Source organism: Dromaius novaehollandiae, chromosome 24 (genome assembly GCF_036370855.1).
Source record: "Dromaius novaehollandiae isolate bDroNov1 chromosome 24, bDroNov1.hap1, whole genome shotgun sequence".
NCBI lineage: Eukaryota > Metazoa > Chordata > Aves > Casuariiformes > Dromaiidae > Dromaius > Dromaius novaehollandiae.
The window spans coordinates 836,825-863,483 of NC_088121.1; the positions used below are offsets into that span (position 1 = coordinate 836,825).

Here is a 26,659-nt window from a genome sequence, read left to right on the forward strand (position 1 = left end):
CGCGCCGCTGGAGGCGCTGCCGCGCGGCTGGCGCCTCCCCGTCGCCTCTCTGCGCGGCGGCGGCGCGGGGTGAGAGGTCGGGAAGATGGCGGCGGCCTTGGCGGAGGAGGCGCCGGACAACGAGGATTACTACGCGCTGCTCAACGTGCGGCGGGAGGTGAGGCCTCGGCCGTGAGCGCGGCCCCGGGCCCGGGAGGTGCGGGCGGCGGCGGCCCAGGCCGTGGCGGGGCGGGCGGGAGGCCGGGGCTCGCCTCAGCGGCCGGGCCGGGAACCCGGGCGGCGCCGCGGCCCGCTCGACCCCTGGGGCGCCCCCGGGGGCGTTTCGTGCCCTGTGAAGTTTCCCGTCCTTCGCCCCCCCTCCCCTCCGGGGGGGGAGGCCGCAATTCTGCAGAAATAGGTAAATCTGCCTCTTCTCGCGCTGTTTGAGGCTTTTCCTTTCTCAGCAGCTTGAGGGGCGGTTTGCTGCGCACAGCGGCGTCGTTGGGAGCCCCGCGCTGCTCGGCCCGTGGGGCGACAAGTGTGGCGTGTATCTGCCGTAAATCCTGGCCACGCTTTAAATATGTAAAACTAGGTAAACCATGTCATTTGTGGATGGAGCATGATGTGGAAAGCCTCGGTAAAGAACCAGCTGTGAGCACTTGTTTTGCGTGCCAGCCTTCACTTCGGTGGTGCAAAGCTTCTTGTGTTTTTGCGTATATATTTGCTCTTTTACAGGGTTTAAATAAACTGTTACGGGAGCTGTGCAGAAACCTCTGGAGCTTGGGCAGGCCAAGACACTGGCATGTTAATTATATACAGTCAAGAAAAGGATTTTACTGCATCCTTTCATGTTGCAAAAACTGTGACAGATTTGAGAGTTTGATTTTAGACTTACTATGTGTATTAAAAAAATAGATCTACTTCTTGACTTGTACCTCTATTCTTACTTTATTCAGCACTGTACAGGCCACGCTTCCCAAAGAGTTCACAGGAACTCTTTGCTTTTCCAAAACACCTCCCTCATCAAAGAAAAAGAGAATTGGTAGTCCTCAACCTTATTTTTAAATATAGGTCAGTATTCATTCATGCAGTTCATATTATAATTGCTTGGAACAAATGCAAAGTGATTTTTTTTTAATAGTAGTAATTCAAAGATCCAAATGTATATGCTGTCCTGTAGTTTGGCTCATCAAATGCCATAGCTATACATATAGGCAGACTTCACTGTTTAAGGATGTCAGCCAAAAGGTTAACATTTGGGATTGAAAAAAGCTTTTACTGAACTACTACTACTGCGTGTGAGAAGAGTTCAAGACCTGGAAGCAATTTAGTCAGATAGCTTTGAACAAATTATCTTTGCAATTAATGTCGGTGCTTGTGATCACGGTGGCAGTCTTCTGTGTCTCCTTTATGTAAATCTTACGCCTTTCTGAAGGAAAAACGTTGGACTGTAACTCTGTATTCAGAGGTCTCTAATGCTGAGCAGTAGAGAACAAGCAGTGTATAAAGGACTGTGTTTTTCTCTCTTTCGAAAAGTTTCAGAGTGACTCCAAAGCACGTCAGTAGGTCATACTTCTAAATCACTTGATGATCTTTGAAATTCACACCCCAAATACCAGCAGTGTACAGGTGTAAAGGTTAAAAGTATGAGATGAGGAGCTTTCAAGTGTTTTGAGTCCTTAACAATGGAGGCTTAATAGTTATCTTAGCTAGGCTTTCAGGTCTTCCCTGAACACCAGAAAATTCAGATCCGGTGCAAGAGGCAACCGGAAACCAAGTTAAGTGGATGTTTGAGGGAGTAATTCCAGCTGAGAGTGGTTGCTTTTTTTTTTTTTTTTTTAATCTTATTAAATTACCTCTTGCTAATTAACTGAATACTGCTATTTGCATAGCAGCAGTATGCAGTAAACTGATACTTCTGTGTGTTGAGCCAATTTAGTGTGAAGTGGCAGCTAATCTTAAAATAATAAATAACTGTTGAACTTTACAGCCCTGATGGGGAGGCTAAACCTATCGAGCAGCAATTTTCTAGTATATATATGTTTAATCTTCCATAGATTCAATCTGGTAAAAATGTAGTGGCGTGACTGAGGTATTAAATGAAGCTGTTTAAACCCTAAATAAGGGAGATGGTGCACCTTTTAATTTTGCCTAGAGTTTTAGTAATGAGAATGCAACTTACATATCATCGTTACTGAGTTATATGTATTTCACTGCAATGTGAAATGATGTCAGTATTTCTGTAGTGGTTTGTGAGAGGTTATTGCTCATGAAATGCTGGATCAATGACTGAAGCTATTCACGATGATGAAAGGCCCAGTCTAACATTTTATTGAACGTGCTATTTATGAAAAATGAAAGTACTTGTTTCTATTACTTAGTCAATAGCACATTAAACCATTTATCATTAATTTGATTAAAGAACATAATTTTAGAGCTATATATTCCCCTGCCTTCTCAATCTACTTTAAATTCAATGTCTGAGAAAGCACAGGATAGTAAAAAAGGAAAAAAAAAAGCTGATCTGTAGCTACCTTTACTTTCTGGGGACCAGCATGATTGGCAGGTCCCCTTTTGCTATATCATTTAGAATCATTAATATGAAACAGTAAAAATGTTCAGAGAAATTGCTTGCTCTAAGCTACCCTCAAAAATGAATGAGCCCCTATCTTGTATACACAAATGAATGCATTTCTTCCATTGAAAGTCCACACTCTCTTTATCACAAGTTGAAAAAAAAGGCATTACTTTAAGAAATGAACTTTTTTTGCCTTTGTTTCCGATGGAAACTACTGTGAAAACTTCAGTCATTGAAGATCATTAAGAGTAAATGGAATTTGTGATTTTAAAATCTTCATGCGCCTTTATCACTTACTTATCTTGTATTTCTGTCCTTTGTAATCCCTGGCTATAACAAAAGCGTAATCACAGTTGCTTGAAGGAGGCCAGCAAGTACCTGTAATGTTGTCACAGTTATTTTACTGTGAATGTGTTCCTTGCACCAGAAAAGTGGCAGCCTGCTTCCTGTTGTTCGCTTCTAAGTGCCCCAGGAATTGATCGCTGCCGGTCTGTAACTGGCCTGCTTGTACCAGTCCGAAGTTGGGAGCTGTATGTGCTGGCTCTGTCTTTCAGAGAAGTTGCAGTTGATTTAGCAGCTGCATTTCTAAATGTGTGTGAACCAGCCTTCAAGAGCTAGACAGCTGCTGAAAAGTAAGGACTGTTGTGGGAAGAGACAGTAAAGGGGGAGCTACCCTCACGGTCTGGAGTCACAAAAATAATATTGCTCTGAGGTTGTCTCCGGGGAGATGATAGAGGAAGGAGTGTTTTATTCTATTGATTCTCAAAAAGGCATCCAAAATCTGTTTCCACCAAATGTCTTTGGAATGTGGCCAGGTGCCGTCTAAAATTCTGGAGTGGTTGTAGTAAAGAACATTTTTTGTCTAAATGTGTTTGGTGACATGTTTTTGTTTATCCTTCTACTGCAGGTGACTGTGTTTGTGAGGGGAGGTGACGCCCTGTCCGTTCTTATAGCACAATGGAGTGTTCTTGCCCTATAGGAATGGAAGTGCAGTAGAGCATAGCAGCAAAGGGATGAATAGAAAATTACAGATTTAATTTTCTTACCTTTACTGTTGTGGAAAGCCAGTGCTTTTTGGTAGGTTTAATAATATTTGAGAGGTTTAGGATTAAAACATGAGTGGAATTTGATGTAAATCTCTGGATTTGAGTGTTTTTTCATGGGGTGACTTTAGTTTCTCCTTGCTCTTTTGAATTGAATTGAGGAGATACTGGTTGTCTAATAAAAATAATATATGAACAGAAATTCTGTGTATTTTTTTTACTAAACTTGTTTTCATCTAGGTATAGATTGATGAGCTGTTGCTGTCATTTGTGATCTTACACACAGCAGGGAAAATATTGGTGTGCATAATTGAACATATTTTTAACATGTGAAAAGTGTGTTCTCCAACAAAACGGAAGTGCATTCTTCATTTTGTCTCAGTAAAAGTGACGGACTATAATAGCTGTTGGACTTCTGTTTTAGGGCTGATCTTGAGAATGGTCTTTTTTCAGTCAGCACTGATTGTGTTTTAATTCATTTTTGTTGCTTCTCACAGGCCTCTCAGGAAGAGCTGAAAGCTGCCTACCGCCGGCTGTGTATGCTGTACCATCCAGACAAGCACAGAGACCCGGAGCTCAAAACGCAAGCTGAGCGGCTGTTTAACCTTGTTCACCAAGCGTATGAAGGTCAGTGGAAGTCTTAAACTGGCAGAAACTGTTTTAATGGGTTTTCTGAGGATAGAGATGTTTCTTCATGCACCTTAGAGAAGATGGGGTTTTTTGCTTGAGTTTTCAAAGTTCCATGGTTAGTTTTTGGGGGATCAGTGGAGAACAAGTAATCCTGGGAGAGCAAGTGGTTCTGTACCAAAATGGGGTTGGACAACGATGATGAGGGAGATCGAAAACTGGGAGCCAAACACAAAGGAGCTAGCTTTGAAAGCTAGTCAGAGGTAGACCTCATTCTTCCTTAGAAAGTTTTCAGGGACTGCTGTCATCAAATTGCTAATAATCCCATTGATTGTTAGCATGTTTGTGTCACCTTTCAGTCATAAAAGCATTTTTAAAAAACCCTGCTGTGTATTCAAGTAGTCTGCATGTCTCTTTCATGTTCTTTTCATTTTTTGATTTTAAAGGTATGGAAAAAACGAAATTTGTTGGATAGAAAAGTCCAGCTGTTCTATTAATATAGCATGTGAAAACTTTAAAGGAAGTTAATGTAAAAATTGGGTGGAACTATAGAGCGACATTTCATGTTTCCAGGATTTGTGCTTGAATTTCAAGTAACACTAGTGCGTTGGCATGAAATTTGAGAAGACCGAGAACTGAGTTCACTCCTCTCTCTTGATTTTAACTTGCAGTGCTTAGTGATCCACAGACCAGAGCCATCTATGACATATATGGGAGAAGAGGACTGGAAATGGAAGGTTGGGAGGTGAGGGAAATTTAGCATCTTATAGCCTATGGAATTGATTAAATCCAGCTTTATCTGAAATTCTTGTTGCATCAAGCTGCAGTGACCCCTTGATGGTTTAAAAAAAAATGTTTAAAGGCATTCTTGTTTAATTTTTTCTGTCTGTGTCTCTCTGTTGGAATACCATAATGGATATTCAAGGAATAATTATTTTTTCCTTACGAACAGAACAGTAAATCTGGCATTCTGAGTTCCCTAACAGGATATTACTGTGACAAGAAACATCTTTCTCAGACAAAGGCATCCATACTGTCCATCCAATCTTATGAAATCTTTCATCTGAAAATTTTTTTTAGTCTCAGCCAGCCTTTGAGTCTGACTTTTTATTTTCTTTTCATTTCTTTTTTTTTCTTGGGGTGGCAGGCAGCTGTAAGGTGCTGTGAAAGAGAACTTACCCATTCCTCCGTTCCTGGCTTTCCTGCTGTGAAGTCTCCTTACTAGCCTCTACCAGTCTTAGTTGATCATATTATGCTGCTTCCTGCAAAATCATGTTTTATTGGGTCAAGTCACTACCAAGATCAAGTTTGTGGTTAGTAGCAAGAAATACAGAGCAGTGGCAGCATGAAACAGGCTTTTCTGACCTGGTTATTGCATACTTGATTTTATTTTGAAGAGCCAAGTCCAATACCTTTTCCATGCATAACTGTAGCCATACCTGTTTAAGATCCTTATTCACTGAGACGTGCAAGTTAAACAGATGTGAATCAGGTTATACCAATGTAGCCTAAAATCACAAAGCTCACACTTGCTCAGTTTACCTCATGCCAGGCCTTCAGTCATTTTCATATATTGTGCCTGCACCTACTTGCTAAGTGAGTGGATAGCTATCGGTAATGGCTGTGCTATAGTTCTTGTCCTTGTGGTCTGAAAGCTACTTGCCCTAGTGTTTTCAAGGGAGTGGAAAGAACAAGAATATTTCACTTCTCTTGGAGCGTGCCTGCTGTTCAGTCTTGCCCAAGTGTTTGATTCCAAATTCTGAGTACCGAAACTCACGCCAAGAGGTGCTTGTGGCAGCAGCAGCAGGGACAAGGTGTTAGAGCCTGTCAGGAGCATCAGTGACTCTTAGTTCCGTCAGCAAGTAAATGTCCTGGACAGCCTCTTTCTGGTAATGTTTAGTTTTCAATTTCTTTTTGAGTAGGTTGTGGAAAGGAAGAGAACTCCAGCTGAAATCAGAGAAGAATTTGAGCGTTTGCAGAGAGAGAGGGAAGAGAGAAGGCTGCAGCAGCGAACTAATCCAAAGGTAAGCAGAGACTTCATCCCCATCTCAAAAGGGAATCCTTAAAGTCTGAGGAATATAAAAGGCGGTGTGATAAAGCTAAATGGGGTACTGTAGTAAATAACCCCTCAGGCATCCACTCTTGAATAAGAAATTTATGTCAAAAATAGCTAATTCTTTGAACAGTACTGCTCTATAGAATATGCAGTTTCTTCTTTCTGTTGAAACACGTGGAAACAACAAAATGTTTTTAAGCAACTTTAAGAAAACATTGCTAATGCTGAACCTTTTATGAATACTTTGCAAATATTCCAAATAAAATAAGACTCTCTACAGGTTTTCCTTTCCACACTGCAGCAGTGTCACAACAATGCAGACATAAATTCAAACACATCTTTGAAACCAACCAAAAAGACGAAACAGCTACTGGACCAACTGGGTAGCAAGTCTTCTGGCTTGAGCACAGAGAGCAAAATCAACCTGAACGGGATTGGGATCTTGCCAGCTTCACAATTTGTGCCAGTTTTAAGAAAGCTTTATAGTGCTTTTAGGATGAGTGTCATTACTGAGTGCCTCATTCTCCTCTCTCTGTCTGAGCAGCAATAAACTGGCCCTAAATGACTGGCCTCACAGCTGAATCTTGGCTGTTTAAGGTTGATCAAGAATACAATGGCGAGGAAGATGTTCTCCTAGCAGCATTCCTGGGGGGCAGAGGGGTGAGGGGTGGAAGTGATGATCGACCACTGCTTTCTCTTTCACCTGCTGTGACTGGAACACTCCAATAATTTAGAATGCTAATGGCTTTGCCAGGCTCTTGGCTTGATAAACACACTAGGCAAACCAAGGTTTTGTCAGGATTACCACTGAGTGAGGTTTGAAAGCTTCTTAAATCACAAAACTCATTTGCCATGCAGTGAATAACAATATCCAAGAGTTGGATCTACAGTCCCCGATGCGTTTGCACTTTAGTCTACCTGAATGCGGTCTAGATTTAAGAGGGAGGGGGAGCTACTTAAAATATCCAAAACCATTTTTTGCCAATTTTTTGAAATGTGTGTTGGAAATCAGTTTCTTTTATGCAGTATAGAAATGGTTTGTGATGGGGAATATTAATTTCTCTCTCTTCATCCCCAAGTAACCGTACAGATATTTTTTGCGATTTATGTAGACAAAGGAACATCGTCTGCCTTGAAAAAAATTCCGTAAAGAGAAAACAACTTTTGTTTTATTTATAAATGCTCTTGGTAGGAAACTGGGTATCCCCAGAGCTCTAACTGGAGGATTGCAGTCAACACGGATTCTGCATTCTGAAGCACTAAACCACAGATGGCTTTAGTGTTTTGGCGGCTTTGAGACAGGAGGACTCCTGCATCATTGTGTCCATGCATGGACTTCTAAAATGTTGCAGTGTAATTTGGGTAACACAAGAAACAAATTACCAGTTGATATAACTAATAATAATGTTGTTTCTGAAGGCTGCTGGTGTTTAGGTGACCAGCGTTTTCAAATCATAAGGATTTTTTTTCTAAGTGGACAGAAGTGTGGGAACAGTTATGTTTAAGACTATTGGTCTGAGAAGACTTGTAATGTTTAGAGATATTCGCCTTGGCACAGACTTTGGATCTGTGCTGGTTTTAGCAAAGCATATTGACTAATAAAGATCACCAACTTGTTGTGGATAGTGTGCGGATATTAAGGACTTGTTTGTACTGGAAGGTTAAATAAACGTAAGGTGATATGTAAGTATCAAGCATCTGGACAGAGCTCACATTCATTTATCTCCTTACCAGGCCAGGGTGGGGAGAAGAGGGGGGAAAAAAAAAGAGCAAATAGAGCCTTTTCGTAAGAGTTCCATTTTTTCACTCTCTAAAAGCCCCTCTCCAAGCCCCCAAATGATTTCATCAATTAAATGTTTAATAGCTGTCCTTCATTGTCTCATTACATGTGGGAGTAATGCAGTCCTAGGTATAATATGTCAGCAAAGAGAACATTAGAAGGCTTCCAAGATCTGATAGAAAATGGCAAAAACAGAATGTTACATTTACAGGTCCCTTTAATGGAGAGGGAACAGTTCCAAGAAATAACGTGAAGTCTGCATGACTGCCATTTTTGCTCTTGGGACACTTTTCTCTTTTATTGGGATAGTTTCTTGTTATTGTATTTTTTTTCCTAATCCACAGAATAGAATTTTGTGAGGAGGGACTGGTTTTTATATAATGTGTCAATATATAATTTAGCTTTCCACTCACTGTACCACAACCTGATGGTTTGGCCTGGTCATGTGTGTCTGGCCTGTTTTAAAGAAAAAGCATAGTAGAGGTAATCGTTGCATTTGCAGCTTTAGCAGTGTGTTAGCTGTCAGAATGTTTACCCCTCCTCACCTCTCTGGCTGTAGCTCTCTTCTTGCAGGATTTGCAGGATTGTGATAGCGGGCAGTCACATGCTGTTCTCTGATTGCTGAGATTTCTTACACTGTTGAGTAATAGTTTGTGCTGTGCTCATCCCCATAGGACAAAAACAGTTTTACGATATATAATTTAACTTGTTTTGGCAGGGTTTTTTTTTCATTTTAACTGTATTATTAATGGGAAAGCGAATTAAAATAATCGCAAAAATAGTTTCTGACATACAGGAGCCTGCTAATTATATCCAGTGTGTGGAACACTATGCGTCTGTGACATTTATCCTCATGGGTATGCTTTCCTTTCTCTGCGTATCTTCTGAAGAAACCTTCTCATTTACTGAATAAGTTTAGTTTCCGTGGGAGCTTTCCTTACCCAGATTCCAATGTTTGAATGGATACAGCCTACCCTTTTCCCCCCATTCTGTCCAAAAATCTTAACTTCTGTTTTAAGTATGTACTGGAAAAATGAAATCTAAGTCCAGGTGAAGTGAGTCCTTGACTTATCTGTGATACCTCTTTTTCCCCCAACTCCTCTTGAAGCAACCATGTCTTTGGGAGCAGGTAGCTGTTTCAGATGTGACTGCTATTTAGCACCCACCCAAGGAAGGAAACCTGAGAAGTGGATTTGTGAAAGGCTTTAGAGGATCTTGCCATCCCTTGAGATTATTTCAATCAAGATTGTGGAGAAAAATAAGATTTGACTAGGAGCTGAGGTAAAGAGGGGTACAGTAGTCAAACTGCATCAGGCAGGAGGATTGTCAACCCATGACTTCAAAGTGATCCCATTTCCTCTTTTTAAACTGTCTTTTTGATCTGTTCACAGCATTATTCCAGGCAAGAAGGGATTTCTGGATGCCATAAAACAGAGCAAGTTGAAATGTCTCTGCTGGAGATGAGGGTGATTGGGGGCAGATGAATCTTCTGGGAGAGGGGTGTAGGCATGGTTACCTCCACATAATGCTTCTCGGTGACTTTAGGAATTTGACGTCTTATCTGGGTGTCTTGCTGCGGTTATAAGCAGTAAAAAGTGGAGCTGCATTGTAAGCCTCAGCCTCTGTGTCCTGTGATAAAATTAGCCATCTGGGTGTTTACAGCAATTGCTTATTGGCAGTCTATGGAAATGTCTCTCTAGGCAGTGTTCCTGTGGAATTAAGTAGCACAGCTGTGATCATTTCATACCAGAACACAAGTTACTTTAAAATTCCCAATGTTTTGTTAGCTCTATAAAATGGTTCCAGCAAAATAAAGTATTTCTAACCAGAAATGTTGAGCGATAACCAGATGTAGGCAATTTGGCAGATTTCGAATTGAGTCTATTATTTGCTTTGAGAGCTTTGTTTTTGCTTTTAAAGATGTGCAGAAGGGTTGGAAAGTTGATTACTTGATTTGAGAAGACCTGTTTCCTGTTCGGAGAAATTAAATCCTGTTATTTTCCTGCTGTGGAGGGTCAAGATTTAAGAAATATAGGTCCCTCAAGGCCTAACCTTGTGCAGCTTTCATATGTCACCTTCCAGAAAGGAAATCCTAAGAAAAAAGACAAGGAGGGAGCAGATTATTCTCAGGTATGTCTCTTAATTCCCTTTTAAACTGATGCTTCTGGCCTTTATGTCACCATTTTTTCAGAATCGAGACATTCTGAGAGACCTGTATTTTCCGTGGGTTATCTAGAATTGCCACAGAGCTTGGAAAGATCCCAATTAGTTCAAACAGAACGAAAACCTGTCCTGCCTTTTGTCCGCTGTATGCTTCATTTGCTGCTCTGCAAGTATGCTTCTGGTAAATTTGTCTCCGCAGGCAGGTTCATGAGGCCAGGTTACTTTCATTTTATTCTGCCTCTTTGGGGATTGTATTTACTTTTCCCTTATTTCGAAAGCTGACAAATATTAGACAAAGGACCAGGGAGGTCAAACAGTTTTACAGCTAGATTATATGATAATTCTAAATACATGTGTAAAATCTAGATTTATAACAGGAGAAATGTTATTAGACTGTTGCCTGACTAAGAATTGCAGGGCACTGAACATAGGCATTGTTGGTATCAATGTGGAGAAGATGCTTATTTTGTTCCAGATGACCGTCATCTTGACAGATGCAGCAGAAAAGACTCGTTCCTCAGCAAGACTGTTCAGAGGTGCCATGTCTCTCCTGCAGATTTATAATGTTCCTCCTTGGCCACAACAGCGCCGTAACCGTTGGCATTATAGCAATCACGCTACCCTACCTAGAAGCTTGTCTGAAAGTCATGCCTCCACTGCAGCACTTTCTCCTTTAATGGGAAATTTCAGCTAGAAAGAATATTCAACAGGCTGGGTTACGGTATACAGTATTGTAATACAGATGTTTCTGGAGTATACTTTGAATTTACTTTTTGCCTGACAGGTACTTTAAGCAAACTGGTAAATTTTTTCTTCTCTTTTTTTTCTTAATTTACATTCTTGCCATGTTTAGATCTATCTGGAAAAGGCTTGATTTATCCCATTGTCATACAATCTGTTGATCAGAAGATGACTCAAAGGAAATTGTATCTTTAAATTTAACTATCAACTTCAAAATGCTGCAGAACAGTTCTGGTCCAAGCTGGATCTTCCAATTTTTTATTCCGGTTTAATGAACTGTACTCGTTCATTGCAGAACAGACTATTAAATGCAGGATTGTTTTCTGGTGTTTCATTTTCTGTCTCTCAGGGCACTTTTGATTTGGCTCCTTGACCTTGTAACGCAATGTCTGCCACCAGATTACTACAGTCCTTCATGAGCTGTTTGATTGTTTCTTGATTTTCTTTTACAACCAGCTGTTGCACAGATTGTCTCTCTTGCTGCCTCTGTTTATAGAAGTGGCTATCTTCCCAATTTAGTAGGTGCGATTCCCAGGAACAGATTACATTTTACAGGAAAGCTTATACTAGAAATATTTTTTAATTGTTTGGCACATTCCTTGTGAAATTATTTCATTAAAATCCCTTTTCAAAAAGGAAAATAACAATGATGGAATTTTACATTAGAACAAAGTTGAAAAATAGGCACATAAGCCTTGTATGAAAAAAGCAATTTCCTTTGCAATAATTAGCAATAGCAACAGATGTGTGAGATGTTCCTTGCAGATATTTTTGCAGAAATAAGTTATCCTGAGATTAGTTTTCTCTTTTTGCATGCCTGCAGTACAGACAAACCTTTAACTTATTATCTCAATCTTTTTGTCTCTGTGAGTGCTCCTTGAAGTCTGAAATGTAGTAAACATGCGCCATCCTAACGTTTGTAGCAAGAGTGATTCATGGGTTTTCTGCCATCTGTCCTCTTGTCTCTACAAGTAGGGTTTTTTTAAGTGTTGTTGCCGAGATTTCTTTCCTGGTCACTATGTAAACAGTTACTGCCCCAGGACTTTGTATATCTGGCAGTGCTTTGGCATGTATAATGCCATCACCTGCAAGAGAGAGCGAGATTTTAGTCTGATTTGTTTGTTTTTAATGGGCTCCTCAAACATCCTCCTTGTGTTTTTTATTGTGGGGGTCATACGTGTGTGAGGGATGTTTCTGTCGTCAGTAGCTGGAGAGGGGACCTATCGTCTTTCTGTGCTAGGTTGATCTGGAAGGCTGCTCACAGCTAGAAGCGGGTTTGCATGCTCTTCTTGGCTTGCACCTTAGAGTAAACAGCTCAACATCAACATCCAAAACCTACCCAGCTGATTCAGAAGATTGGAGTAATTTAGATTAAGTCTGCTGTTTCTGTTCTGCTATATAAACTTGGAAATCAATATATTTAATTACACCCTTACCAAGAAGAAGAGGTGAAACCTCCGTCTGGTGTTGTGACTTCAAGAGTGTTTATCTATGCAGCACAGACTTTGCTTGCAAAAGAGGCAGACCTTGCCAAGTGGGACAGTTCTCTGACTCTTCCTGGATTTCCGCAACAGAGAGGGTTGAACGCAGTTCTCCCGCTCCTCTGAAGCTTTGCTGAACGGAGAGCAGCAGGGAGCACACACCTTTCCTCTGGCCCTGATGGAAGGGAGTCCGTGCCTGGTCTCACGTCCTTCTGAGTGTATCAGAAGTTGTGAGTTTTGGACGGAGGCTTTTTTGAATCCAAAGGCTGAGATCTTCTCTAACCTGTAGTGAGTGGAGCTGTTCTTTCAGTAATCTGTTGTCTTCCATACTATACTGCTGCATTTTACGTAAGAACATTTCTTGTCTGCAGCGGTAACTAGATCATCAATATATAGTACCAATAGCAGTGTGGTGTGTAAGGCTTCCATTAAGAATTAATTTTATTTTCTTGGTTGATTCTAAGGATTCTCTCTTATAGTTTTGGTAGATTAGAGTGCTTCAAGACACTGAGTACACCTGGTTTTGTCCAGTATTGCCAGGAAGAGGCAAGGAAAAGTATGAAAATTCCTCCTGTTCTATGATAAATTTATAGCCACTTTCTTAAAGGCTCTGCGTGACTGGAATCCTCAACTTCTGGGCAAGGAGGAGGTTAACAGGGCGAGCAAGGTGTTAGCCTCAGTATTCGGCGTAGCAGGCTTTAAATTTTAACATCTTTCCCAACGGGTAAGAAAGGAGACGGCTAGCTATTTTGTCCGAAAGGAAGATGTCGAATGGTTTGTTGCATGAATCAGACCTTCAGTGGAAAGAGTCCAGCTGACTTGAAAGAAATAATTCCAGCAAAATAGCTGTTACTAGAGACTGGATTTTATTCACAGGATTGGTAAGTAAAGATGTTTTTTAAGAAGAGCGTTTCAGGTCGTAGTTCTGGTGGTTCTGTAGTGCTGTTACTCCTCTTCCTGCCCTGCTGGGTTGGTGCACTTCGCAGCGTGTTGCTGTGCGTGCAGAGCCAACTTCTGAAGAGAGGCTGTACAGTTTTTCCCTGCTGATCCTACCTTGGGGAGGGCTTTTTCTTTTCCGATAGTCTGAGCAGGTGGCTGATAGGGAGCTGTGAGCAGCAGCGGTCTCCTCTGCTATCCGGTGGCATAGGGGTGCTGTTGTTCTCTGGGAATATTTTTAACATTACCATCTGCTGCTTTTCCTGTGCTTGTGCTTGAGCCAGTTTCCTTGCCAGGACCTATAGGTTTCTCAGGGTGACTTCACCTGCTTGGCAGGAGGTAAAATGTCTTTGCAGAATCCACTCCTCAGTGAAAGGCAACTAAACAGAAGTTCTCCTGAGCAGTTGGGGAGAGACAGCAGAGGGAGGGAACTGAGAGGCTCCTTTCCTCTGAATAGATCTTGCAGATTTTTCGTAAACATGTTCTCATTTCAATTTCCCTCTTTTCATTGAGAGAAGTATTTGCTTTCAAATTCATAGGTGTGAAAAAGGAAATCATGAAATTTGAGTATGAAAGAAATTTTGGAAGAAATTAAGTTTTAATAATGAATTAAATGTTTATCCCACACTTTGAAAAGAAAACTCTGTGATTAGCGTTGCTGCTCTGGTACAGTGCTAGGTCCGCATGGTCAGGCTGTGGCTCTTGAGCTGCGTTCAGCTTGTGAGCATCTCAGGCTCTATCGCGTGGTCAGCAGTGGGGCTGTGCTGCCTGCAATGATCTCAACGTCTGGCTGTGAAAGGAAGCGAGCCGGCAAAGACGCTCGGGCTGCCCGCCTGGAGCCCCTGTGCAGCACCCAGTCCGTCCTGCAAGAAAGCAGTAGGTCTTCTGGAAGAGCCTTTGCCATCTCCTTGCTGTGAAATACTCCCAGAGCTCCTTCTTTCCCCAGCCTCCACACCGTAGAAATGTGTGTCTGGCAGTATGAATAAGCATATTACAGTAAAAAGTTTTTCAGTTGAGGAAGCTTTAGTGCTGCTTATATTCCAGCCCATCTTGAAAATATTTTCTGTGGTTTTTGCCATTCAAATCCAATGTGCTGACTACTTAATTTGATAACTTTTTGTTTAAAAACTTTTAAATCGGAATTTAAAGTTGCAAGTTAGCAAAGGTGCTCCACTGAATGTGGCACTCCAAAAATCTTTCCATCCTACACCAGTTATGAAGGAACTTGGGCTTTTTTCCTTTCTTGAAATGCAGAGTGTCGGAAAAAATGGAAATAATTCTCAGTTTTGTTAAAATAAATGCTTTCATGTATTCAGACATGTTTAACTGGTCACTCTGGAGTGCGCTTCCTTGAATTTTGTTGAGTGAAGTTGGCACTTTATGTTTCCCTTTGGTTATTCTACTCAGCTGTTTTCCAGAGGGTTGGAGTAGCAGCACAGTGCTGCACAGCTTCCAAGGCTGTTGGCAGTTTTGCCTGGCTTCACAGCTATTTTGGCCCTGTTTCAAAGAACAACACAATGTATGAGAGTACTGAAAGTTGAGAAGTTGTAACATTTGGAAAGCAGATCCCTTGAAGGTGACTTTGCAGATCATTCCTGAAAAGTAGTCTTCCATGTAAGTGGCAGAAGCTCGTGTTTGTGCTGCCACAAACAGAAAGGTAAGCGTACTGATTTGAAGTTAGCTGAAAAAATGGTTTTCGAACAATGGTGGTACAGTCCCTGTTGCAGAGTTCTCCTGGAAACAGTTGGACCTTTCTGTTTTAAAATATTTATCCCATTTTCACTGTGTAAGAAATTGAAAAATAAGCATTTTTAAGAAGAGGTGAGGAATCTCCACAACAAATAAACAGTTGGAGCCAAACCAGACAGAAGCTTCGAAATAGACTGCGAGTCCTGGTGAACCCTGCAATTCTTCCTATAGTTGTGGTCTGGGTTTTTATTAGCATGCGGCGAACATGGAAAAATGCTCATTCAGATTCAAATAAGAATTTATTCCATCTACACTTACACTGTCTGTGTGTGCTTTTTGTACCTATCCAGCTACAGAGTTTTATTCATACAAATTGTCTTCCAGGGTTAATTCCATGCTTGTGCATGGAGGCTTTTTTATTGCAAGCGGTATATTTTACATGAGCCGGAATGCTGTGGTTAATAGAGCTGTAGGGAGATTTCCAAAGTCTGTTGAAGCTATATGACTCAGAGAAGAATTTAATCATGCCCTTTTCAAATAAAACCCATTCTTGCAGTTGGTCTGAATAAACACAGCAGCATGTAGCCAGACTATTTAGCTCTGGCCTAGTTTTTTTCTAGGAATAAGCATTAGGTATTATTTCTGTGGTTTGAGAAAGGAAATGTTTACACTTGGTAAAGGTTATCTTTGTCAAGCTTTTCTTCTTATTTCTAAGATTTAAACCAGGGGAAAGACGAGGAAATATTTGACTAATGTGGTCAATTGTAAGTGAATGATGCAGCTCAGAACTAAGTTGTTTCAGATGATTTGTAAGAAGAAAATGTTTAGAGGCTGTCTGGCCAAGTAACTTGAAGATTAACTTCTAAAATACGTGTATTCGTCTTTAAAACAGTGACCGAGCACAGTCAAATTTAGTTGTGGGGGAAGAAAAAAGCTCGTATATGAACATGTTCTGCCTACTTCTGTCGCGTTTAACAGTAGAAAAATTATCTGTTAGTATTACAAATGGCATCCCAGGTGAAAAACTAAGTTGTTATCCAGTTTACTTTATGACTTGTATAGCTATTTTAGACTTTTGTAATCATTCCATTTTGTATGTGTCTTGAATGTGTAAGAAATGCAGTTCAGAGTGGAGAAAGCTAATTGTAAAACAAGAAAAATGTTATGGTTTAAACTGCAATTATACATAAGGATGCTTTAGCCATTTGGCCTACATGGATGTCTGGATGCAACTGTTAGATGTTTGTTAATGCCAGGGACTTGTTCCACTTGTTGCTTCTTAGGGAACAATTAGTGTTGGAATAGATGCCACTGACCTCTTCGATCGTTACGATGAAGAATATGAAGACGTGCCAGGGAGCAGCTTTCCCCAGATAGAAATAAACAAAATGCACATATCCCAGTCCATTGAGGTAAGGGGGGACGAGCTTCTGCCGGTGGGGAGCAGGGTCTGAGCTAACGAGGCACTACAGTGCAAAGCAACCGAAAAGCAAACACTGCCCGGGGGGTCTCATCTTCCTGCATGGAAGGACACGATTACCAGCGTGGGCAGGGAGGAGGGTCAGTTCAGCAGGGCTGCGTGTTGACAGTACAGCATGCATTTGTGAGAGCACAAGCGTGGCATTTAGGGAGCAGTTTGTCTGCTACAGTGGTCCTGCCGTCCTGCAGCAAGGAGGCTAAGTGATGGCTGAAGACAGATATCTGAGGCAAGGGTAAGGAAAAGGAGAGAGGGATATGGGTAAGGAAATAAGATATGGGCAAGGAAAAGGAGGAGGAGTGTTTCCCCTGTTCCAAAGAGTTGAAAAAGTTTAGTCTCACACGGAGATTAGAAGGGATTGCAGCTCAAGGTCGGGTGTCACAGATGATGTCTTGTACTGTAGGAACTGTCTCACTTTATGCTGTGCTCTATCTTTGAGTACAGAACTTAGAGTAAGTGTGGCCGTGTCTGGTTCAAACACCTGGGCTTGCTGGATGACAAACAATCAACTGGAGAGTTACCTGCCTCCTCTGCATGCTTACAGCCGCTGCAGTCTCTGCAGTGTTGATCATGTCTTTGCAGAATATGCATTAAATGTGTGGATCGGGATCAGATTAATTGGTTACAATATGTTCATTTTCCAGGCACCACTGACTGCCACGGACACAGCAATACTGTCTGGTAACCTCTCCACCCAGAATGGGAATGGAGGCGGATCAATTAATTTCGCTCTTAGACGGGTGACATCTGCCAAAGGATGGGGAGAGGTAAGAGTACTAGCTGCTATTCATTTTTATATCCAGTCTATTTCGGGCTGCTAAAATTATTTATCTAGTCTTAATTTTCTTTAGGGGGCTTTAGCTTTGTTTCACCTCTCGGTGCTTCGCTTTCAGAAAATGGGGGTAGTGATACTGACCTGCTTTGTAAAATGACCTGTAAAAAGAGCTCTTGGAGATTTAGGTGATAGCATTATTTATATAGTGATACCTAAACAAACAAATTGTATTAAATAATAGTACCAAATTACCCCCATTCTGGTTTTCCTTTGACAAAAAAGGGAAGTCTGAACCTTACTTTTTCTTATTTTTTTCCACTTTCCATTTGGGCTTGCATTCTGGAATTTGAAAAATAAACCTTTTGAGGATCACTTGTGCTGACAGAAAGTTGTTACCCGTTGTCTCCTGGGCCTTTCTAATTTCACTGCCTGAAGCCTTCCAGGTGCCTCCCAGAGACTGTGACCCTGTACCCTAGGACAGTGCCTTTGCTTCAGAATACAGCTTTGCTCATGAGCGAAGTTACAGGGAAAAAGTCTGACTCCCAGGCAGATATGATCCGAGTAGCTAGAAATCCCCAGGCTACCACCTGGGACTGGTTTTGTTCTACTTGTTAGGACCGTACTCAGTGAGACACCTGCTCTTATTCTGAATGCAAAGCCAGTAGAAGAGGGGTTGATGAAATATGTGGTGGATGTTAGGCAGAAATGTGTAACTTGTCTGTGTTGTAAACCATGCTTTTTAAGTACTTTGTTATTGTTGTAAAATTTTTTTTCTTCTAACAGTTTGGCATTTGGTATTTAAACAGATGGAGTTTGGAGCAGGAGACCTTCAGGGACCTCTCTTTGGTCTGAAGATATTCCGTAATCTTACACCAAGATGGTAAATATTATAAAAACGGTCTAGTGGTTAGTACTTCACACTAATGAACCAAACAGCTTGAACTGTCTTTCATGTTAATTCTGGAAATTCTTACAAAAAATGTATTTCTTCTTTGGCTTTTACATAATGCTTCAGTTCTGGTCAGAATGCTTATATTCTTCTTGCATGTGTATGTGTGTTCCATTTTAATTGTACATGCTTCCAGATTAAGGAAGGTTTGTGTTCCCCTTCCTTAGATTTGTATGTGATCTTGTCATGAAATCATTGTTCAAGAGGCATGCTCTCACAGTCAGATCCATAGAAATTTGTTCTGACATTGCTGCAGTCAGCCTAAAAAAGGATGCACATTCACAGACTCGCAGAGGACTAACCATAGAGCATGTATCTCTGTATTCAGATATGTACCACGCTGTAGAAGTGCTTACGTTGTTTGAGTTAACGTGTCTCTTGCATTTAGTCTGTGTTTCACCACTGATGAGGCTTTCCTTATTCCCCTAGTTTCATCACTACAAACTGTGCTCTGCAGTTTTCATCCCGTGGGATCCGTCCAGGCCTCACTACAGTTCTAGCCCGCAACCTTGATAAGAACACGATGGGCTACTTACAGTGGCGGTGGGGCATCCAGTCAGCCATGAACACTAGTATTGTTCGAGATACCAAAACCAGCCATTTCACAGTGGCGTTACAGGTGAGAGCCTCGTTGCTGTATGCAGGGGACGGTAATACCACCTGGTGTGAGAGAAATTTCTCAGCTTTTCCTTTCCAGCCATATTTTGGCTTGAGGCTTAAGAGGATAAAGGAGCAGTTCATGCCGTCTCCATGAACATCTAACTTTGATAAACAGTATACCAGTATTGGTGTGGTAACCAATATATTCTGTGTCACCTAAAGGATAAGAAAGAAACCTTGGGGAAACATTCAGCTGTGTCTGAGGATGCATTTTCGTAAACTTGTGCCTTTTGTATTTCAGCTGGGAATCCCCCATTCTTTCATGATGGTCAGTTACCAGCATAAGTTTCAGGATGAGGATCAAACACGAGTGAAAGGTTCTCTCAAGTAAGTCTGCAGGGGGATAATGGCACTGTTCATGCCTTGAAGAATGTGCTGTTTTCTGCTATCAGAAGCCTGCTGGTTCTAGTCAAATGTTTCTGTGGTCTTTGGGAATCTGCTTTTCTTTAATTGTATCTGGTAAACAGCTGAAGTGAACCTCCTGGGGAATTAACTCTGTGTGTCCCTTCAGCTGAGCAGAACTGGGAATACTAGTATGTTTGATACCTCTTATATCATCACTGATGATAACAAAGTAGTCTTGTAGTAGTCTATTTACTGCTCTGCAAGCTGAAAAGGCTACTGTCTTGTAGTCTCTTTACTACTCTACCAGCTGGAAAGACTATTGTCATCTCGTGGATACACGGTGACTCTTCCAGTAGCTAACATCCACTGCACACAATGCGTTTCGTACGTATTTTGTTTACTGCAGAATTACACTAAACAGGGTTGCAGTGAAGAGAAATTCAGGAGTCTTCTCTGGTCTTACTGGGTTTTGGTTCTGTCGTTCTAGGGCAGGTTTCTTTGGGACCATAGTGGAGTATGGCGCAGAGAGGAAGATTTCCAGACACAGCATCCTAGGAGCCACCGTCAGCGTTGGTGTTCCCCAGGGAGTGTCTTTGAAAATCAAGTCAGTTCAAGATTATAACTGTAGATTGCAGAGACTGACTATAACCTGCATTATTTTATTTCCAGTATTCAGGTGGTTCAGGTAGGAAAGTCCCAATCCTAGGGTATTACAGGTATATTGATATATCACTATGAAAGGTTGCAGCTGCCCTCACCTCTTATACAAGTGGTGGCCATATGAAGTAACATGTGCTGGTGTTACTCCGAGCCTGAACACCTCTTTCAGGACCAGTGTGTGAGTGCCTCAAAATATTCTGAAAATAACAGTTTAAAGTAAGTTTCAAACATTATGGTAAGTGGATAGAAGGTTGCTGAAAATACATTTGGAAGTGTGTTTAATTGCATTCCATTTCTTATGACATTGAACCTGCATACACTTGAATTAGAGTAGATTATTACTGTTAACTAAAAAAAATGGTTATGCTATTAATACAATTCATTTTTCACAAAGAGGTACAGAACTTCTAAGGGTTAATATAGTGTAGTGCATTTTTTAAGTTTTGCCAGCAGAGGGCATGCCAGGACTGTAGAAATGAAAGACATGAAGATCTCAGTCCCGGGAAGACTAATGTTTTCGAAAATAAATGTTACTGTAAATGTGAGACAAATATTAATGCACTTCTCCTTGAAGGCACGTGCAGGGATTACGTACATAGACCTTCTCTGTAAGCAATTGCTTTTCTCTTGATGATGTTGGTCCCTTTCCCTGGTGAAATTAATGACCAAATAAATTCTCCCAGGATTAATAGGACTTTAGAACAACCGTATAGTATTGACAACAGATGTCTGCGACTTAAAAGCATGGTTCTGGATGGCATCAGCAGTCTGCCTTACCATCGTCCTGTTTGGGTTTATCAGTTTCTCACCGTTGTGAGCTCATTGTTCATGTCTCTCCTGGTCCGGCAGTTCTTGTTGCTGCTGCTAAGTGTGCTTAATGGAAGGCATTAAACTCTGTTTCCTCTGATCTTTCACTCTTCTTTTTTTGTTCTAGGTTGAACAGGGCTAGCCAGACCTACTTCTTCCCTGTCCACCTAACAGATCAGCTGCTTCCCAGTGCTGTATTCTACGCCACCGTGGGACCCCTAGTTATCTACTTCGCCATGCACCGGCTAATCATCAAACCCTACCTCAGGGCACAAAAGGAGAGGTGAGTTAGCGAGGCCATGTTTGAAATACAGAGCTGGAAGTGCCACTCAGGTGCTTGTGGGAGTCAGGTGCCAAGGTTGAGGTGTCCAGCTGAGGCACTGTGTTTTACTGTGTTGTCAATACTAGTGAGTTCTGAAAGCCTACAAAAAACATCTTGAAAGATGGGAGGGAACCTTACAGCCCAGCTCATTTGAGTGGGTTTGCATGTCAGCTGTAATTGGGGTGGGTAGATTGAGATGTGCCGCTTTGTGGATGGCTTCCATTTGCTGTGTATACCTAATGTGATGTTGACTTCCTTATGCCAGAGAGCTGGAGAAGCAAAGGGAGAGTACTGCCAGTGACATCCTTCAGAAGAAGCAGGAAGCAGAAGCTGCAGTAAGTCTCCCACCACTTCTTGCCAGCTTTTTGATATTACCATTTTATTTTGACACTGTATACTTCTGTCCTGTGGATTTGCCTGTGGAACACCTGCTGTCTGCAGTGAAAGATGGGTGTAGGCAGTTCCTGAGACTTTTCAAGTCACATACCTTTTGTTGGAGGCAGCCTTCTAGTGATATGAGAGGCTTCAGCCCTTCTGAATTTCTTCTCTCTCTGGGAGAAACCAGCCCCTCTCTTGGCTTTTTTTCCTGTTTGTCTACCTGCTTTGGCAGCTGCAGGAAGCTAGCGGGGCTCACCCAGCTCCTCTGGGGGATCTAGCAGTTTCCTTACGAAAGAAGGGAACATTGGGTCCTGCACAGCTGTGCTCCACATGGCTGTCCTGGGAACAGTGCAATGGGGGAGTGGTTTGGGGCATGGCGGAATGAATTTCAGGCTGGGCAGAGGAATGTGAGATGAGTTAATTTGAGTTCTGGGTGCTCTGGAGAAGCTGGAGGTTCTGCATTGCTGGGCAGCTGGCAGGAGCTGCTGTAGCAGCAGCTAGTATTGTCTCAGTAAACTTGAGAGCCTTAGGGACACTGTTTGCCAGTAAGTGTCGGAGTGGGCTGGCAGAGTTTGGAATCTGTATGTGTTCCCTGTCAGTCTGGGAACTGCTAATTAGTCTCCCTTTTGGCTGAGTGTTCTGTCCTTGTTGGCTGAAACAGCAGAACTCAGGAGTCTTTGCAAGTGACTGCTCTGTCTCCTTCCCTGCTTAATACTGTGCTCTTGAGCGGGGTGAAGATGAGAGCCCTGCTCTTGTCCCTACTGCTCCATGCTCTGACACTGCATACCTGTGCATTTTTTGTGTCGTTTCCCCTTGTGGTTTGTTCTGATGTTCTGTGCCCGTGTTTAGATGGCTTTTGAGACAGGCTCTGGCCTGCGGATGTGTTCCCAAACCATTCTCCACTTTAAGCCTTCTCAGTGAAGCAGCTTTCCTTCTGGGCTTGTCTGTTTTGGACACGGTCTCTGTCACTGCTTGATTTTGCTCTGCCTCTTGTGTTGTGACAGGTCCGGTTAATGCAGGAGTCTGTCCGGAGGATAATTGAGGCAGAGGAAGCCAGAATGGGTAAAGATTGCACCATTTACTTGTTCTGTATGTTTGGACAGAGGAAGGGGGCAATAGAGAGGCTGGGTGGTTGAGGGGGAGGGAGGCAAGGTGGATGCTTTTTATTTCCGCCTTTAATAATGCATGGCATAACTGCTGTTGTGTGCATAGTGGGGAAGTTCTGTTACAATTCAGTTTGTGGAGTCTGAGCTTAGTTAGGGGTCCACTGAATATCATCTTGGGACATGCTGTGAGATGGATCAACAGTAAGAATACATTAGTCTGGATTCATCTCTCTACAAAAGACTATGTATAAGGGTGTGAAAAAAGTTATAGTCTGAAATTTAGGGTTTACTGATTGCTAGTCCACACAACTTGTTCCCAGACTGTAGTAGGAAATCCGAATTCTGGTAAGTTTGCTAGCAGTCTCCAAGAGAACATTCCAAAGCGGACTGAGCGACCTCCACTTGGACTGCCACATTTGTGTGGCATTTAAGTCATGTCATTCTGTGCTGGTGCTGAAGACTGCTAACAACCACTGAAGTGTAAATGTTCTTCTGTCTTGGAAAGCATGGGTCCAGAACAGGGAGAAAGAGGTTCTCACATGCCTCAGTCCTTGTTTGATTTGGTGTCTGGAGAGATCACAGTCAGTGTAGAAACTTTCCCTTCTATTTTCCTTAGAGTTATCATTGAAAGCAAAAGAAAATGCTGGGATGGGGATGGGGGTAAGCTGGTTTGTTCATCAATTTCTGCCCAGATGTCGTTGGGGAGCCTTTTGTCACATTTGTGATTTCATGTGAAATGCAGGTTTGATTGTAGTGAATGCCTGGTATGGGAAGTTTGTTAACGACAACAGTAGGAAGAATGAGAAGGTGAAAGTAATAGACGTGACTGTGCCGCTGCAGTGCTTGGTGAAGGACTCTAAACTCATCCTTACAGAGGCCTCCAAGGTATGTAGCTGTTACGCCAAAGCGCAGACCCAGGGGCTTGAAGATGTGAATCACAATCAGGGGATTTCTCCAGTGCGCTTAAAGCTAGTGAATCTAGATCAGTTTACAGAAGCCAGTTTACAGAACTTCTGTTCCTGTGGGCATTTCCAAAAAACCTATCTCAGTGTTTGTGGTGTGGACAGCGTGTTTCCTGGAGCTGTACACCAGGAACTTCCCTGCCCACTGATTCACTGTGTTCTGCATTTAGAACTTGCCACAGTGGAGATGATTCCTTAGTTTCTCATCTTATCTCATTGGCAACAAAATTCTTTTTTTATGACACTTCATTCTGGCATTGGTAAGTGCTTTTGGTCAATTGAAGAGCTGTGAAAATCTGTTCCCTGATGCTCAGTCTGTCCTTCTCTGGTTAAAGGCTGGGCTGCCGGGTTTCTATGACCCCTGCGTGGGTGAGGAGAAGAATTTAAAAGTGCTTTATCAGTTCCGGGGAGTTCTGCACCAAGTGATGTCAGCTGACAACGAGGCCCTTAGGATACCAAAGCAATGTAAGTAGCAAAGACTACCCTGCTTCTTCCCCTAGGAACTGGTGAAGGATTGCCTCGGCTCTGTGTGGCCAGGCAGCATGCTGACCTCTGGTCCACGATCTGGTGCCAGTGATACTGCTGTGAGAATTATTTAGCAAAACAGTGATGAGATACTAGTGACAAGTTTCACTGGTACCACTGAAGGCATGGTGAGTTGGCTGAAGAGCACAAATCTCTGTTAATTCTAGACCACCTCCCTGGCTGAATTTAAGGCACAGATCCAACTTGTGAAACTTTCATGCATACACTGGGGGTTTGTATGAATCATGTTTAATTTACAGCTGGAGATGTTCCTGTCTGTCCCCTGATGCGGTGGTAAGCTCAAATTAAAGCTAGGATGTGTCTCGTCCAACAGAAGCGGCTCATATCACTTACTGTTCTCATCCAACAGCTCACAGAATTGATGCAGATGGCTAATCTGATGAGAGTGTGTGTGTCTGTTACGGCACCTGGGTCAACAGAAACTGCAAAAGCTTCCCCTGGATGCTACAAGTTTGAACAGAGACATTTTTATTTTTGTGATCCATATAGAAGGTGGTGTCATACCAATTATGTTAGGAGACAGCATGAGAACCTGCTTCTACAGGTGGCTCCAAGGCAAAACTTCTCTGAATTGTGGCTCAGTAACCAATAAAGCAACGTGACTCTGAATGCGCAGTGCTTTCTGCTGAGGTTGTGCGAATGGGGTACTGAGCACCAGCCGTCAGTCAGCCAAGTCTTTTCTGCTGCGATTTGGCCACGGTCCATTTCTGCAGTCTCACATAGTTCTTCTTCCACTGAGCAGGAAAGAAGACTTGTTGCTCTCACTTCTCCTCATACTTCCTGGGGTAGGTATCATACCTTTCTGTACTCCTGAGGGGAAGGGAGGTTCTGTGGCCGCCTCCAGAAAGTCCTCTGTGTAAATCCTTTTGTGGGAAAGAGGACAGAGGCTGTTTTTCATCCCAAAAATGTACTTGTTACGGACAAGTATGTTTGGAATGAAGTTCTTTGATTTTTGTAGTAACATGGACCTCTTCAGCATGAATCCATCCAGCTGCTAGTAACCCTCGTTTTAAACACTGCTACTCCAGACAAGGACTCTGGATATAATAGTCTCATTAATTCAATTCTGCTGCCAGCTAGAACCATGTACTACTGGGGTTTTCAAGAAAGTAGGAAAGTAAATTGGCCAGAAGGACAGTAATTCATTTTATCTGATTCTGGTGCTGCAATAATCGCTTCCTATTTAATTTATTGCTAGAAAAAAGAGGAATGTAGTTGATACAAGTAAACCAGACCAAAGTGAGAAGAGCTGCCAAATGGGCTAAAGAGCTGAAAACTTAAAATTCAGTTGCCTCTTCTAAGAAGCATCAGTTGTGACGTAAATTCATGGAAGCCATGCCAGTGATTTGCCAGGAAGGGGGGCACTCTCATTCTAGCGACACAGCAAATGGAAATGGCAGTCTTTTATTGTCTACATAAACAGCACTGAGGGATTTTTTTTTTTAATATATATATAGAAAAGGGATAATCATAGCTGTTACTCAGTCACAGAGCTGTAGTTCAGCTCTTGATGAGTCCTAAAACAGCCTTTAACACTTATATGCAAGAGACTTAGAAAAAAAAACATGTATTGGCACTGCATTGTTGCCCTTGACAATTACTACAGTAAATCATTTCCTGACAAGCACTTGGGCCCCTTTTTCTGTCATTCTCTTTACTCAAGTCATGGTCTTATTGCCCTATGGCAATTAATTGTAATAGAAAAATTAATTTCCAATAGCAGACTTATTTCAGCCATTCTAAAACAGATGAACCCCCTTCCCCCCAAAGTCATACAGTTAAGTGTTGATCACTTGTTTTTATTTTAAAGAAAAAAAAAATCTTCAGTTGCAGTGGGCTCCTGATGTAGGATTTTATTTCACTTATCACCAGTGTTCTACTGATCTGAAATTAAATGTTAACTGTGCAATAAATTATCTTCAGCTGAAAATCAGCCCATGTTCCCCTTGCATCTTTAGGACAGTTGAAATTAAATTCTCTCTGCAAGGCTTGGTTTGCCAGCTTTACAAATGTAACTGCACCCTCTTTCACATCCTGCTTCTTTTCCTTTTCCAAGTGGTTCTCTCTATAGCTAGTTGAACTGGGCAGGATTCTCCGCCAGATTTTTTTTTTCTTACACATCTTGTCACAGCCTAAAGTGTACGGTCGAGAGAGAGAGTCATTCTGTGTTGACCAGGGCATAACAAATACTTCCAGCAGGAGTACTGAGAACAAAAAGACTTGCATAAGCAAATGCTAAATAGTAGCAACATGTTTACTGCTAATTACAAAGAAAAATCTTAGAGTAGTCCTGTAGCTACCAGAGCAAATGACACCGAAGACTATTTTCATTGAAAGTTTGTACGTCAAGGCAGTTGTTTCTGACAATTTCCTGAGATATAGTTCCTGTTGTCATGAAAATGTTTTCTTACATGTTGTCTATGTTAAAATGTAGAGAAACAGCAATATGATTCTAAAAAAAGCCTCAGTATTTCAAGATGTTTACAGTATTACTACACTTGAAAACTAACACTTACTTCTAAGAAGCAGGGTGCATCATTCCTCTTCAGTAGTTTACATGCGAAACAGGGTTGCATCTTTGGGTGCAAGCTTTAGAATG

General features: G+C 41.9%; 1 protein-coding gene across 2 annotated transcripts; it reads left to right on the forward strand.

Annotated features, from left to right (window-relative positions):
* Window positions 1-10: 10 nt before the first annotated feature.
* Window positions 11-24,669, forward strand: DNAJC11 (DnaJ heat shock protein family (Hsp40) member C11). Of its 2 annotated transcripts, none has more exons than XM_064525343.1 (16): window positions 11-157; window positions 4,098-4,227; window positions 4,899-4,972; window positions 6,150-6,251; window positions 16,357-16,485; window positions 17,195-17,317; window positions 18,132-18,205; window positions 18,704-18,893; window positions 19,176-19,261; window positions 19,767-19,883; window positions 20,874-21,029; window positions 21,334-21,403; window positions 22,451-22,508; window positions 23,295-23,437; window positions 23,850-23,979; window positions 24,410-24,669. In XM_064525343.1, exons 1-16 carry the CDS (start codon window positions 86-88, stop codon window positions 24,433-24,435), a joined length of 1,680 nt encoding a protein of 559 aa, XP_064381413.1. In that variant the 5' UTR covers window positions 11-85; the 3' UTR covers window positions 24,436-24,669. The 2 variants fall into 2 exon arrangements, with proteins under 2 accessions (XP_064381413.1, XP_025965721.2); XM_026109936.2 differs by lacking the exon at window positions 11-157 and adding an exon at window positions 3,495-3,634.
* The last annotated feature ends 1,990 nt before the right edge of the window (window positions 24,670-26,659 follow it).

Bases quoted from the DNA above. Each gene is read 5' to 3' on its own strand.
- DNAJC11 (XM_064525343.1), top strand. From the start codon at position 86: ATGGCGGCGGCCTTGGCGGAGGAGGCGCCGGACAACGAGGATTACTAC. The intron at 4,228-4,898 runs GTCAGTGGAAGT...TTTAACTTGCAG, and splicing joins TGTTCACCAAGCGTATGAAG to TGCTTAGTGATCCACAGACC. The intron at 23,980-24,409 runs GTAAGTAGCAAA...CTCATCCAACAG, and splicing joins CCTTAGGATACCAAAGCAAT to CTCACAGAATTGATGCAGAT.